The following is a 13,834-nucleotide window of genomic DNA, read 5'->3' on the forward strand; positions in this document are numbered from 1 at the left end:
ATCTGACCAGAAGCCACTCACTCTTTCATGTCATTAATCATAATTAATGTTTGTCTTGCAAGATGGAGAGCAGCTTCCAGACCTCTACAATGGAGATGCACATGGAAGGTGGAATGATGAGTCAGCAGTTAGCTCACAGGACCCCCCCAAGGGTTCCACCGAAGCCCACATCCAAATCCCCACCGTCCTATTTTGCCAAAGTGACCGGTGGACGGCAGCAGTCACCTTCACCTGTCAGACATGTAAAGGGGCCGACGCCCACAGCCGTCAGGTACGCCGCTCCAGTTCTAAAACCTTGACAAAAACCTGCACATGCTCAACATGAGACTTCTGAAGCTTACAAAGCGGTCCAGTCGTGACACAGGCGCTTTCTCTGTTGTTTTATCCACAGACCGATATCTCCCTCCACCAGACTGTCTCTGTCTGTCTCTCCCATCCGACCCGTGAAGTCCCCCATCATGACTCGCAAGCAGGTAACAACTGCGGCATGTAACAACATACACCATGTAGGTTCGGACATAACAGCAACATGACCGCTATAGTTCACGTTATGGTTGTCTTGCAGGTGTCAGCCTCATCAGATGTGCTTCCGCCGTGGAAGCAGGGCGACTACGTGGCCGAAGCCAGCTACACAAGTGTGACTAGCGTGAGCAGCGCCACCCGGCTACAGGTGGGCAAACAGTGGGAGCAGCAGGTCACCGCCACCAGAGAGGTACAAGCAACTTGTCCTTCATGTCAGCTTACAGTTGTTTCAATTCTGGCCGTTGCCATATTGCGGTCAAGTGGGGCCTGCTTTGTGTTGTGAACAACTCTTTTGTGTGACAGTGTGATGTCACATGTGCTAACGTCTTGTCAACAAGAAGCCTTGTTAGCACGCGAAGCGGAAAGTGCGTCCTGCATGTCAATTTGTGTTGTGACCGTCAGGCCGAGCATGCGCCCCAGTCCGGTCGAAGTGTTGCCGTGGCGACTGTGATGGCGGCCGTGGATCAGGCCCGTAGCCGCAGGGCACCGCCTGATGCTGGTGTGCCCGCTGAGCAGGTAGCTGGCGAAAATCACTCCCCTCTTGACTTCGCCTACTTTCCCCTATCTTTCTTCTTCATCTACTGTCTGATGCATCTTGCCACCTGCAGTGGACGAAGCTCTCTGTTCTCATCTGCATTCCTCAAGTCACAAGACCGCCTCATGTGCTGCATGTTGTATCAGCAGGCGGAGGGCAGCCAACAAACAAAAATGGCCGCTGCAGAGGTCGTTGAAGTGGTACAGGTGGTGCACGATGATGGCAGGCAGACTGAAAGGAAGGCCACAGAGATGGAAGTGAAGCAACGGGTGGCAGCAGAGAAGCATTTCTCAGCGAGTAAAATCTTGCTGTCAGCGCAGGTCGAACGACTTTAGTGATGTCGTATTTGGATGACAAGTGTGCGTGATCTCAATGAACTGTGTTGGTCACTCCAGATTGAGACGACCACTTCCTCCGGTGTGGATGCCGGCTCCACCTCGCCCTCGCTTCCACATTTCACCGTTGCTAAAGTTTCCGTTCCCAAAGTTGATGCTAGTCGCGAGGTAAGGATGGCAGGCAGCGGCCGCCGCCCTTTCTGAACGACCATTTCCTCTTTAACACATCCACCTTAACTTATGGGTTCTACCCCTCCCTGACGTGGTGTGCTGCACTTTCTCTTCCTTTCTTAAAGTCCACCTTCCTCCTTTTGAAGGTTTCCACAGCATCACAGTAACACCCCCCCCCCCCACCCCCACCCGCCCCCCCAACACACACACACACACAGTGACATGGGGGTATACTGCGAAGCGAGTTTAGCGCGTTAGCGAGGTGTGTTGAGTGTAAAGCTGGGCTTACAATGTTCAACGAAAGCGCCACTGTTTCACTATTTAACTAATTCCGACATGGCGTTACCATTTATTGAGAACTCGGGGGACCTGGGAGGGAAGATTGTGCTGAGCCGCTAGCATTCCCTGATGAAATTATTCATCTGTCAGCGAGATAGATTTTCAGCCAAGGGAATACGGTAGTTATGCTCACTTTTTGAGCAGAGCATAAGGAATAAAATGCAATATGAAATATTAATTATTAATCAATGTTAGCAGATCTATATGTCACATCAGTCCTTGTGTGAATACTCAGCCTGTTAGTCTTTTAATATTACAATATTTGCCGGAGGAATAAGCACTTTATGGCATCAATCAACTGCAATAAAACATTTCTTTATTTTAACAAAAAGGAAACATTATTCACAAAGTCGCCACAAAACACATCGGCACTGCCGCCTAATGGTCACCACGTGGTATAGCATGTCTCATGAGCACACTGAGCATACTGCAATTCATCAGTCGACCTAGTACTCATTTGTCACAGATAGTGAGTATAATCAATTATTTCACTTTGATATCGCCATGAATAAACAGATCAGTGTTTTACGTATAGGGCAATGTGAGTCACTAGCTGTTAAATAAGTCTTCATGGTCGTTGTACAGAGACAGTAGATTTGCATGTTTATCCCAACACAGTAAAAAACAAAAAACAAATTGCCTGCGCACACTCAGCCTCTCTTTCAATAAAACACACACACAAATGCTATTATTGAGATCAGTAAAATACGAAAGCAATATAGCCATCATTCAAAAATGAAGACAGTTGTTGTCCTCCCTCACTCTAGTGGCACCGACGGTGTTTTGGCATTGATAATATTTTTGAACTCCTATAACGCACCATAATAATTACTTGCTCATCTTGTGTAAAATACACCGGCTGGGATTGCTTCATTCAAACGCACCCTTTTATGTGAATGTGCACTGAGCACCAAGCCGAGAACCGGACTTGACAAAGTGAGTTCATAACCACCGTCATGGTACCATTTAATTCTGTTTGGGGAATATAGGTTTTGTTGAGCTGCATCATGAGAACAAAGCTTGGTTTTGTTGACCCACTTTCACAGTATACCCCCAGAGAGTACAATCGAGACTATATAAAGTTCAATTGACAGTAATGTATTACATAGGACTATTATGAGCATGGTAGCATACACTACTGCCCGCTTTGATTCTGGTTTGGGTCTTTATGCGGGGACTGTGCATGTTGCCCTCACGCAAATTCCCCACAACCAAAAACATGTAAGGCTAACTTTTCACTTGGCTTCACTGATCAAGGCACTGACCCTAGATGTGGATTCGATTGCCAGGCGCTTCACAGTTGCTGTCCATTGCTCCTTAAGCAGGGAAATACATTTCTGGTCCTTGTGGTCCAAAACGCTATGTAGGTGTTTCTGCGCTAACCTAATTATTACTTAAATCTTGAGAAAAAGGCTCACTGAACATGTCTGACTTCTATCTCCCCTCACCACCCCAAAGTGCTGTGTTACTGGCCCATGGTCCACACACTAACTCCCCACTGCCAGACGCCTCAGTTGCTTTTGGCCAATGCTTAACGTTGTTTCCATTGGCTCGGCCAGGTGTCCATGACAGGCTCCGCCATCGCCACTCTGCACAAAGAGATGTCCTCCCCCACCAGGCCCCAAAAGGTCATCAAGCCCGTCAAGTCGCCTAGTCCATCTCGCCGGGTGGTGCCAGAGGTTCAAGTGGCACCGGAGCTCCTTCCACCGCCATTTAAGGCCCCCAGATATCAGAGTCAGTTTGAGGTGGGCAGGCTTTGTACTGAGGAGGAGTTTGAGGATTGGGAGCCTCAGGTTGGTCCAGCTCTTCCCCCAACAGTTTTCTTTCATTCTTTAACCCTGTTTGGATCTTCACTTGCGTTTGCTTTCCTCACTTTAACGCAGCCAATCATACACCACCCTTCAACCTCCTTGTGAGGTCTTCCTCATGCCGTCATTTCTATTGCCTCCTTTGGGTCTCATCTGGTGTCCACCTGTCTGTCCCCTCAGGGCATCATGCTGCCATGACATTCTTTGACCATTTTGCTGTTTTTTTCTCACAGGAGGTGGTCGCAGTGCCCACCAGAGCCCAAGAGCCCGTTGTTCCACCCACTCTTGTTGCAGTGAGTACTTCCTGTCAAGGCCTGACGTGCATGTTTTTGTTGTGAGACTTTAGCGTCACCATGTCTGTTCAGGGATTGAAGAACTTGACAGTGACCGAAGGCGAGTCAGTGACGCTGGAGTGCCAAATCAGTGGCCAGCCCGCCCCCGTCATCATGTGGTTCAGAGAGGATTACAAGATCGAGAGCTCCATTGACTTCCAGATTAGCTATGAGCAGGGTTTTGCCCGACTGGTGATCCGCGAGGCGTTTGCTGAGGACAGTGGTCGCTTCACCTGCACCGCCACCAGTGAGGCAGGAACTGTCAGCACTTCCTGCTACCTGCTGGTCAAAGGTATCAGAGCAGCATTAACGTCACATTAACTCAAACCATGTACGACTGTTCAGTCATACATCAAATTGGTCCATTGTATATTGTAGTTTCCGAGGAACTTGAGAGCAGAGAAGAGACAATGGCTGTCACACAAGTGGAAATGACTCATGAGAAAACGTGAGTCCAGTCAGTTCCCGATTGTAATGTGATGCAACAGTTTGACTTTTTGACGACACCCTTGGGGCTCCTGTAGTGTTGCAGTCGAGACTAAAGAGGAAACATCAGTGGAGGTGAGCACAGGAGAGCCCGCCGCTCCTTTCTTCATCAAGAAGCCGATGGTCCAGAAGCTAGTGGAGGGAGCCAGCGTCGCCTTTGAGTGCCAAGTGGGGGGAAACCCCAAACCTCACATCATTTGGAAGAAGAACGGCATCGTTCTCACCACTGGATACAGGTTGGCTCACAATGAACACGACGTCCTTTTATATACTGGCCCTAACAAACACCGACATCCGGTCCAACTCTTTTTCTGTGGTTTGTGAAAAGAATTGTGCCAGTTTAAAGTTGCCACAGTCAGCTAGCTGCTCCTGTTGTTTGTGTTGCCAGATGTTAACGTTTTTGTCAGACAATTTTTTTTTACATTTGTTATAAATATTAAATATAGGTTGGAAATATTGACAATAAATTTGAAAAGGAAAACACAAAAACGGAGCAAAAAACCTTATCCAAGCCAATCCCAACTCTTCCACACATCATTAACAAGCCAGACTTATACAAAGGAACCGGCTTAAGTCAGTCCCATTCATGTCGAAACCCATCCATGTCGACTAACTCATCAAGCCCTGATCCACTGTGTGCTTCTTCCATCCATCCATTTTCAATGCCGCCTGGGCTCGCTAGGTTCGCAGGTATGCTGGAGCCTATCCTAGCTGACTTTGGGTGAGAGGCGGGGTACACGCTGAACTGGTCGCCAGCCAATCGCAGGGGACATATCGACAAACAACCATTCACTCGCACATTCATTCATACCTATGGACAGTTTAGAGTTGCCAATTAACCTAACATGCATGTTTTTGGAATGTGGGAGGAAACTGGAGTACCTGGAGAAATCCCACGTATGCATGGGGAGAATGTCATGGGTGGCCAAGGCCAGAATACAGCATCCCAGAATGCAGAGAGGAGACAGTCCATGTACAAAAAAATTATTAGCAAAAAGAGACTCTAGACAGAACAAAATACAAAAGTACAACAAAAAACACAGGAACAAACTACAAAAACCAAGGGTGCTGCTAGACGCGGAAATAGCAGAGGAAAACACAACGCACTGCAGGACTAGGCACGCGGAAAAAAACTAACAAAAAATCACAGCTAACACAGAGCCGGAGAAAACGAGACAATAAGAGAAAAGGTGACGCTGCTGAAAACCAAGCAGGTAGTGAGTAGCTACAGAGGTACACATATTCACGACAATAACAAGGTGGACCAGAAAGTAGGGTAAGGTAACGACACGAGGCAAGGAATAGCAGGAGTCAGGCATGAAGCAGGGAACAATCTGGCAATGAGCTAACACACAGACACAGCTAAAGTAGTCCCCAGGTTAATTGGCTGCAGGTGTGACCAGGTGACTCCTCCCAGGGCATGATAGGTGTGCTGCAACACAGAGCAGACAGGCGGCAGCAGAGCAGCACCACAGAACATGACAGAGAACACGCAAACTCCACACAGAGATGCCATAGTTTAGAGTTAAAATGATCAAAGTATACCATAAAAGGTCCCCACACCTACTTTTAGAGCTACACATTGAGTATTTATATACAAGTATATACAGTACATATATATATATGTGTGTATTTATATAAATACATGTATTTATTCAATGTTTAAACAGGACATGAGTATGGAACTCCCAGGAACTGAGTATGTGTAGGCGGGACAGCGACCGTGCACCTCAGCAAAACTATATTTGGCCAAGAGATATGTAAAAGACTGTTTGCTTGGCTTGGCGTCAGGTACATATCAATTTTACCAGTTGTCCCGAGAAAAGAATGTTTCCTTTTCCTCAGCTCATACACTTAATCTGTATCAGACAACTGGATTATCAATGTGATTTGATGGAGTGCTGGAATGAAAAAGTTTTTAGCAGCACCCTACTCCATTGTCACCAATGTATTGCAGTCAGGATGATGACGATAACAGGACTAAAATGTAAGACATCGAATCTTTGCTTCCCAATAATAAAGACAGAAATTCAGTTCCATATCCCCCTCTTTTTTAAGTTTTTGGAGATGTACCATATGTACCATATTCAGTCAAGAGCACTTCCTTGGGGTTGGGCATCATTTGAATTTGAACAATCCCGGTTCGATTCCTCCTTTCTATTCTGGTTCCTAACAATGCTTTTAAGAGTCAGGGTCATAAAAGTTTGCATGGTTTAAATGAGGGCGCTAACCAGAGTTCTTTTTGGATGAAATGTCTGTACTTCTCCATGAATTGTTTAATGATATGAACTTTTTATCAACTTTACTATGACTTTTTTGCAGGGCTATTTTCAACCATTATATAAATATCATATTCAACATATTCAATATTAAACTTGAATATAAATGTTGTGAAGTTTCTTTTTACAGGAGTATACTTTCAGAAAAGATGTTTACTTTTGAATGGTAGTATACTTTGTTTGTTGGTGTAAGCTATTTTTTATGACACCCTTAAGATTGGCATGACACAGACATCATTTATCGTTTGACTTTCTTGATTCTGACTGCTTAGAGGAAGTCCGACCTAGTGCATCAAAACGAGGTACTCTGTTATTTCTGCACCAAGGATGTGTGAACATGAATCATGTTGATTGTGCACTCTCCTTTGCATGATATCATTGTGTTGCAAATGTTGCACTGAGTGGACCTCTCTTTTTTATGAAGTTAAGCCAAACTTTTTAGCCGCTTCTTCTTTGCTGGTGCTCACCAGCTTCTTCTTTGTTGGTGTTTGCGGCTATTACTTCCGCTCAGTGAAGTGGACATCGAAACTAGGAATCAAAATAAAAACATTTGAACGATCCTGGGTGAATCGGAATGTTAGTCCCGGTTCCCATCGATGCTCGAGATCCGAAGACCAACCCTACACTTGCTCTTCCATATATTGGTGGATATACAGTAACATAAGCGAATGCATCGAAAAATTACTTAGGGATGAAAATCAGAATAATTAAAAAATGTACACTCATTTTGTGAGAGTCAGAAAGTCAGACGGGTGACTACTGTGTCAGCCACTATCTTGTGTGGTGTAATAAATTAAGTAAGAACATTTTTGTTGAAAAGGCACTTTTTGTAACCATAATACCAGTGAATTCAGGAGTGCTTTGAAATGTTTTAATTAATACATGCTTGCGAAGTGTTACAAAAGGTATGTTAAAGTTGATGTCTTTTACTGTGGCTAATGTTCAAGGTATATGACATCCCCATCAGCAGTCGACCGCCCCCCCCCCCCGTGATCGTGATCACACAAGTACAGTTCTGGTCGGACTGTAAGAAAGTAGTTCTGCTTAGTTTCTGGGAAATTTAAGTAAAGAGTTTGGCTCCTCAAAACAATATGCGTTCAAAAGAGTAATACATTTGCATGATAAAAATGCCTCCTCAAAAAAATCAGACCTCACAAATCGCCTGCGCACTGTCGCCTCTCCATTCATGTGTATGTGATGAAGACGCTCGCATCTTCTTGGAACACACGTAAACAAGATGGCTGCGGCTCTCCGTCGCGGATGAAGATACATACACACGAATGGAGAGGCGCAGGGACACGCCTCTCCATTCGTGTGTACCCCTCACTTGTGAGGGGGTAAGTCACTGTTGATATAGTACACTGCTGATGGGGATGTCCTATAACTTCATGTCCAAAAATCCGAACTATCCCTTGAACATTAGCCACAGTAAACGACAACAACTTTTAACATACCTTTTGTAACACTTCGCAAGCATTCGCAAGCATGTATTAATTAAAACATTTCAAACCACTCCTGAATTCACTGGTATTATGGTTGAGTTGGTGTACAATTTTAGCCAAAATCCTGCTGTTATCAAGCCAGCTAACAATACAATACAGTGAATTTACAATCTGAAGGTCTTAGTTTTATTTTATTTATTATTATTTTATATATACAGTATTTGTTGATTTATTTATTTAGTTGTATTAAGTTTTATTTGATGCCTCATCTCATATTGATAGACCACCAAACATGTCTTCCCTTTTAGATATAAAGTGACCTACAAGAGAGAGACTGGTGAATGCAGACTGGAGATCTCCATGACGTTTGCTGATGATGCTGGAGAATATTCCATTTTAGCCAGGAACTCACATGGGGAAGCCTTAGCCTCCATCAGCCTGCTGGAGGAAGGTAATGGCTCTGTCTCAGGACTTCAGGAATATACTTAAGAAAACTTTGTTGAAAACTGTACGTCCTGCGCTACACCCACAGAGGCGTACGAAGCCCACATGAAGCAGCTTGACGTGACCTATAAAACTGAAGTGACGACAACGACGGTGGTTGAGGAGCCGTCTGTGACTGTGAGTCAGTACGAACTGGAACACAAGAGAGGAACATCAATGAGCTTTGTCTCCGAAACGGTATTTAACAAGCATTCATGAGTCTCTTGGCCTGTTTTTTGAAGTTTCAGCAGAAGGTGAGCTTGTGTTTTTTTTCCCAGGAATTCTTCATTTCAGCATTTGAAGAGCGGATCATCCAGGAGATTGAGCTCCGCATCATGAGGATTAGCTATAGAGAACTGGTGGCAGAGGATGGGGAACTGATGGTGACTGCCTCAGATGAGGAGGCAGTGCAGTCCACCTTTGATACACCAGTTAAAAACTATCGGATCATGGAGGGAATGGGCGTTACTTTCCACTGCAAAATGGCAGGAATGCCGTTGCCAAAGGTAAATAGCTTAAAGCAGTTAACGCCAGGATTGAGAGAGAAAAATGTTTCATCAGATTGTTATTCTTTATTAATAACTATCTTTATTAATAACTGAGCTTGGTTTCATATCAAAGTATGTAGTATAAAGTCCTTTTCTGGTTCCTGGCAGATTGCTTGGTACAAAGATGGTCAGCGCATTCAACCTGGTGGACGATACCAAGTGGAGGTTCTTCAGGATGGACGCGCAAGTCTGCGCCTGCCAGTGGTTCTACCAGAGGATGAGGGTGTGTACACCGCCTTTGCCGCCAATATGAAGGGTAACGCCGTCAGCTCTGGGAAGCTCTACGTGGAGCCTTCTGGAACAGTGTCACCTCAGAGATACACGCCACAGCCAGCCATGCAGAGGATTCAGTACGTTAGACAATTCTTTAAAATTCCATGAGATGACATTTTGAAATTTTCAGAGAGGATGTTTTGTTTGTGTTTTTGTTTGATGACCTCCAGGGAATTATTCTAAGAGTGTATTTTTAAAACTTGGTTTTAGATCCACATCTCCACGCTCTCTGAGCCGTTCACCGGGGCGTTCTCCAAGTCGTTCTCCTGGACGTTCTCCTGCCCGACGGTTGGACGACACAGACGAGGCTCAGCTAGAAAGACTCTACAAACCCGTCTTTGTCATGAAGCCGACTTCGCTAAAATGCTCCGAGGGGCAAACTGCCAGATTTGACCTGAAGGTCGTTGGCAGACCCATGCCTGACACATACTGGTTTCACAATGGTGAGTGGAACATTCCACAAAAACCTTTCCTGATTAATAGCACGAGTAATGAGTAAAAGCATTTCACACTTTCGTTTGCAGGACAACAAGTGGTCAATGACTATACACACAAGATAGTAATTAAGGAGGATGGCGTTCAGTCCCTGATTATTGTCCCTGCAATGCCCCAAGACTCTGGTGAGTGGACAGTTGTTGCTCAGAACCGAGCAGGACGAACCTCCATCTCTGTGACCCTTACTGTTGAAGGTAGGCGTCCCGCACAGGCCAACTTTCTGTCCTCTAACAGATTAGTTGTGAGTTTGACCTGACCTTTGTTGTGTCTCCTTTTTCAGCACGAGAAAGCCTGACAAGGCCTCACTTTGTTCAGAAGCTAAGGAACATAACAGTAAAACAGGGAACCCTGGTTGAATTGGCAGTTAGAGCTATTGGAAACCCAGTGCCTGACATTGTCTGGCTGAAAAACAGTGACATCATAAGCCCACACAAGCACCCACATATCAAGTATGTATCTGTAAACACACTCTAATCATGTCAATGAGGTGAGGTCATCCTAATTAATGTGATTTCTTAGGATTGATGGCACTAAGGGAGATGCCAAATTCCAGATCCCATCTGCTTCAGGATCAGACAGTGCTTGGTACACAGCCACAGCGATCAACAAGGCTGGCAGGGACACCACCCGCTGCAGAGTGAATGTGGAGGTGGACTTTACTGCACCGCAAACAGAGAGGAAGCTCATTATTACCAAAGGAACCTACAAGGCCAAAGAGATTGCCGCTCCTGAGCTGGAGCCTCTTCATCTCCGTTATGGCCAAGAGCAGTGGGAGGAGGGAGATCTTTACGATAAAGAGAAGCAGCAGAAACCCCAATTTAAGAAGAAACTGACCTCCATTCGAATGAAGAAGTTTGGCCCCGCTCATTTTGAGTGCAGGCTGACTCCTATTGGTGACCCCACCATGGTGGTGGAGTGGCTTCATGATGGCAAACCCCTGGCAGCAGCTAACAGGCTACGCATGGTGAATGAATTCGGCTATTGCAGTCTTGACTATGAAGTAGCTTATGCGAGAGACAGTGGTGTCATCACCTGCAGAGCCACTAACAAGTTTGGAGTGGACCAGACCTCGGCCACCCTGATTGTCAAGGATGAAAAGGGTCTTGTCGAGGAAAGCCAGCTTCCTGAAGGAAGGAAGGGAGCTCACAGAATTGATGAGATTGAGCGCATAGCTCATGAGGGAGGACCTGCTGGAGTCAGCACTGATGAGGAATCTGAAAAGACCAAACCCGAAATTGTCCTACTTCCCGAGCCAGCAAGAGTGCTGGAAGGTGACATTGCTCGATTCCGCTGCAGAGTGACCGGTTACCCTGCACCCAAAGTTAACTGGTACCTCAATGGACAACTTATCCGCAAGAGCAAGCGATACAGACTTCGTTATGATGGTATTTACTACTTGGAGATTGTTGACATCAAGTCCTATGATTCAGGGGAGGTCAGGGTGGTTGCAGATAACCCTTTGGGTACAACAGAGCACATTGTGAAGCTAGAAGTCACACAGAGAGAGGACTTTAGAGCTGTCCTACGTCGTGCTCCAGAACCCAAGGTAGCAGAACCTCCACATGAGTCTGGCCGAATTGGTTTTGGTGTTGTGAAGGTGGACCAACCTGTTGAGGTCACACAAGACAGAGAAGTTGTCAAACTGAGGAAGACACAGAGAATTGTTCATGAGAAAACCTCAGAGGAGTCAGAGGAACTGAAGAGCAAGTTCAAGCGCAGAACAGAAGAAGGCTTTTATGAGTCAATTTCTGCGGTGGAATTTAAGTCTCGGAAGAGGGATGACTCCTATGAGGATTTGTTGAAGAAGACTAAGGATGAGCTGCTTCATCACCTGAAAGAGAAAGAAGAGGCTGAGAGGAAGAAAATGGAGGAGCAGGGGACAGTGACCATCCCCACCATCAAACCTGAGAGGATCCAGCTCTCCCCCAGCATGGAAGCTCCCAAGATTCTAGAACGCATCGCAAGCAAGACCGTTGCTCCAATGGACGAGGTTCGTTTCCGACTTCGAGTTGTGGGCAGACCAGAGCCTGAGTGTCAGTGGTTCAAAAATGGTATTGAACTGGAGAAGTCTGACCGCATCTACTGGTACTGGCCAGAAGACCATTTGTGTGAGCTTGTGATCCGAGACGTCACCCCTGATGATTCTGCCAGCATCATGGTCAAAGCTGTGAACATCGCTGGAGAGGCCTCAAGCCACGCCTTTTTGCTGGTGCAAGGTATTAGCATACTGTCCCTCGAAGCATTCTTCAGTTTTTATCATTTTGATGATACTTCATTTTCTTTTTGCAGCAAAGGCAGCTGTTAGCTTTACCCAAAACCTGGAGGATGCAAGCGCCCGTGAGAAGGACACCATGGTGACCTTTGAGTGTGAAACCAGCGAACCATTTGTCAAAGTGAAATGGCTGAAGAACAACTTGGAGATCTTCTCTGGTGACAAATATAGAATGCACTCTGATAGGAAGGTCCACTTCCTGTCTGTGTTGATGATCGACATGAGGGATGATGCAGAGTACACCTGCGTGATTGCAGAGGATGAGAGCGTCTACACAAATGCAAGGCTTTATGTTGAAGGTAACCTTAACTACTACTATATTTTCTTGACTGTATTTTGAACATATGGTTTGATAATAGTTTGTTGATGTCATCGGATTCAGGTGCTGCTCTAGAGCTCATCAAAAACCTGGAGAGCATTGAAGTTCCAGAGACCTACTCTGGAGAGTTTGAGGTTGAGTTGTCTCGTGAGGATGCTGAGGGCTGCTGGTTCTTTGGAGACAAGGAGCTGTCTCCCAGCGGTAAACATGTCATCTCCTCCCGACGGGGAAGACAAACCCTGACTGTGAAGGACGTCAAGAAGGAAGACCAGGGGAAGTACACCTTTGTATGTGGAGAACTGAGGACCAGCGCCTCACTAAAGATGAAATGTAAGAATCTGCTGACTCTGGGTAGCCAGTGTTAGGTCAGAAGTAATGTTAGAAAGATGCTTGCAAATTGACTGGTTGGATTTATGTTGTCCTAGATTGCATGTTTCTGAGCAAGATGAGACGAAAAGACAGTCATTTTAGAGAGTATAACAACTTCATTTGATTAGATAGAACAGAAGATAATATTTGATACAAACAAGACACTTTGTTCAAAAAATATTTTTTTGAATGTATGTGCACATCTTTCATAAGAATGTCTCTGTAACGTACAATAATAATAAGGGTATACCCTGCTTCTCGCCTGAAATCAGCTTAGATAGGCACCAGCATACCCGTCTTCCCAGTGACGACATGCAGTATAGAAAATAGATGGATGGATGGGACATACATTGAATGTCTCAAAGTGGCGGTGCACATTTTGTTGATAATTGCTGCATGTCAAGCAAGAACAGGATCATTGTCATTTAGCCATCAATGGTCGAAGTAGAATTGGTTCTCACAAGGATTCTGTCTCCAGTGCGCCCAGTGACGTTGATCCAGCCGTTGAGCGACCTCACGGTCTGTGAAGGTGACATTGCTCAGCTGGAGGTCAAGTTCTCTCAGGAGAATGTTGAGGGAACCTGGATGAAGAACGGCCAAGCCATCTCTGCCTCTGACCGTATCCACATCGTCATTGACAAAGCTGTCCACAAACTTCTGGTGGAGAACATCAGTCGGGAAGATGCAGCTTCATATTCCTTTTCGGTCCCCTCCCAGTACATCACCACCTCGTGCAAACTCATTGTTCAGAGTAAGAGGATTCTCCATGAACCCTACTCGTCTGTGCGTGGATATTTTTTGTCATCATCATTTTGTTTGTCTTTGC

The 13,834-nt window shown here is 45.5% G+C and overlaps 1 protein-coding gene across 1 annotated transcript in view; it reads left to right on the plus strand.

Moving 5' to 3' along the window:
* The window catches only part of ttn.2 (titin, tandem duplicate 2), a 195,375-nt gene that overhangs the window by 9,273 nt on the left and 172,268 nt on the right, over positions 1-13,834 (plus strand). Inside the window, exons 6-27 of the mRNA XM_054786449.1 lie at positions 63-271; positions 392-473; positions 566-712; positions 925-1,038; positions 1,204-1,377; positions 1,453-1,560; positions 3,462-3,695; positions 3,944-4,003; positions 4,076-4,334; positions 4,421-4,490; positions 4,567-4,764; positions 8,558-8,700; positions 8,782-8,930; positions 9,011-9,238; positions 9,389-9,630; positions 9,764-9,996; positions 10,078-10,242; positions 10,329-10,497; positions 10,568-12,264; positions 12,338-12,619; positions 12,703-12,969; positions 13,487-13,759. Of these exons, the coding sequence (XP_054642424.1) occupies positions 63-271; positions 392-473; positions 566-712; positions 925-1,038; positions 1,204-1,377; positions 1,453-1,560; positions 3,462-3,695; positions 3,944-4,003; positions 4,076-4,334; positions 4,421-4,490; positions 4,567-4,764; positions 8,558-8,700; positions 8,782-8,930; positions 9,011-9,238; positions 9,389-9,630; positions 9,764-9,996; positions 10,078-10,242; positions 10,329-10,497; positions 10,568-12,264; positions 12,338-12,619; positions 12,703-12,969; positions 13,487-13,759 (5,503 nt within the window). The remainder of the gene's footprint in view (positions 1-62; positions 272-391; positions 474-565; positions 713-924; positions 1,039-1,203; positions 1,378-1,452; positions 1,561-3,461; positions 3,696-3,943; positions 4,004-4,075; positions 4,335-4,420; positions 4,491-4,566; positions 4,765-8,557; positions 8,701-8,781; positions 8,931-9,010; positions 9,239-9,388; positions 9,631-9,763; positions 9,997-10,077; positions 10,243-10,328; positions 10,498-10,567; positions 12,265-12,337; positions 12,620-12,702; positions 12,970-13,486; positions 13,760-13,834) is intronic.

The sequence above is a fragment of the Dunckerocampus dactyliophorus genome, chromosome 9 (assembly GCF_027744805.1).
Source record: "Dunckerocampus dactyliophorus isolate RoL2022-P2 chromosome 9, RoL_Ddac_1.1, whole genome shotgun sequence".
NCBI lineage: Eukaryota > Metazoa > Chordata > Actinopteri > Syngnathiformes > Syngnathidae > Dunckerocampus > Dunckerocampus dactyliophorus.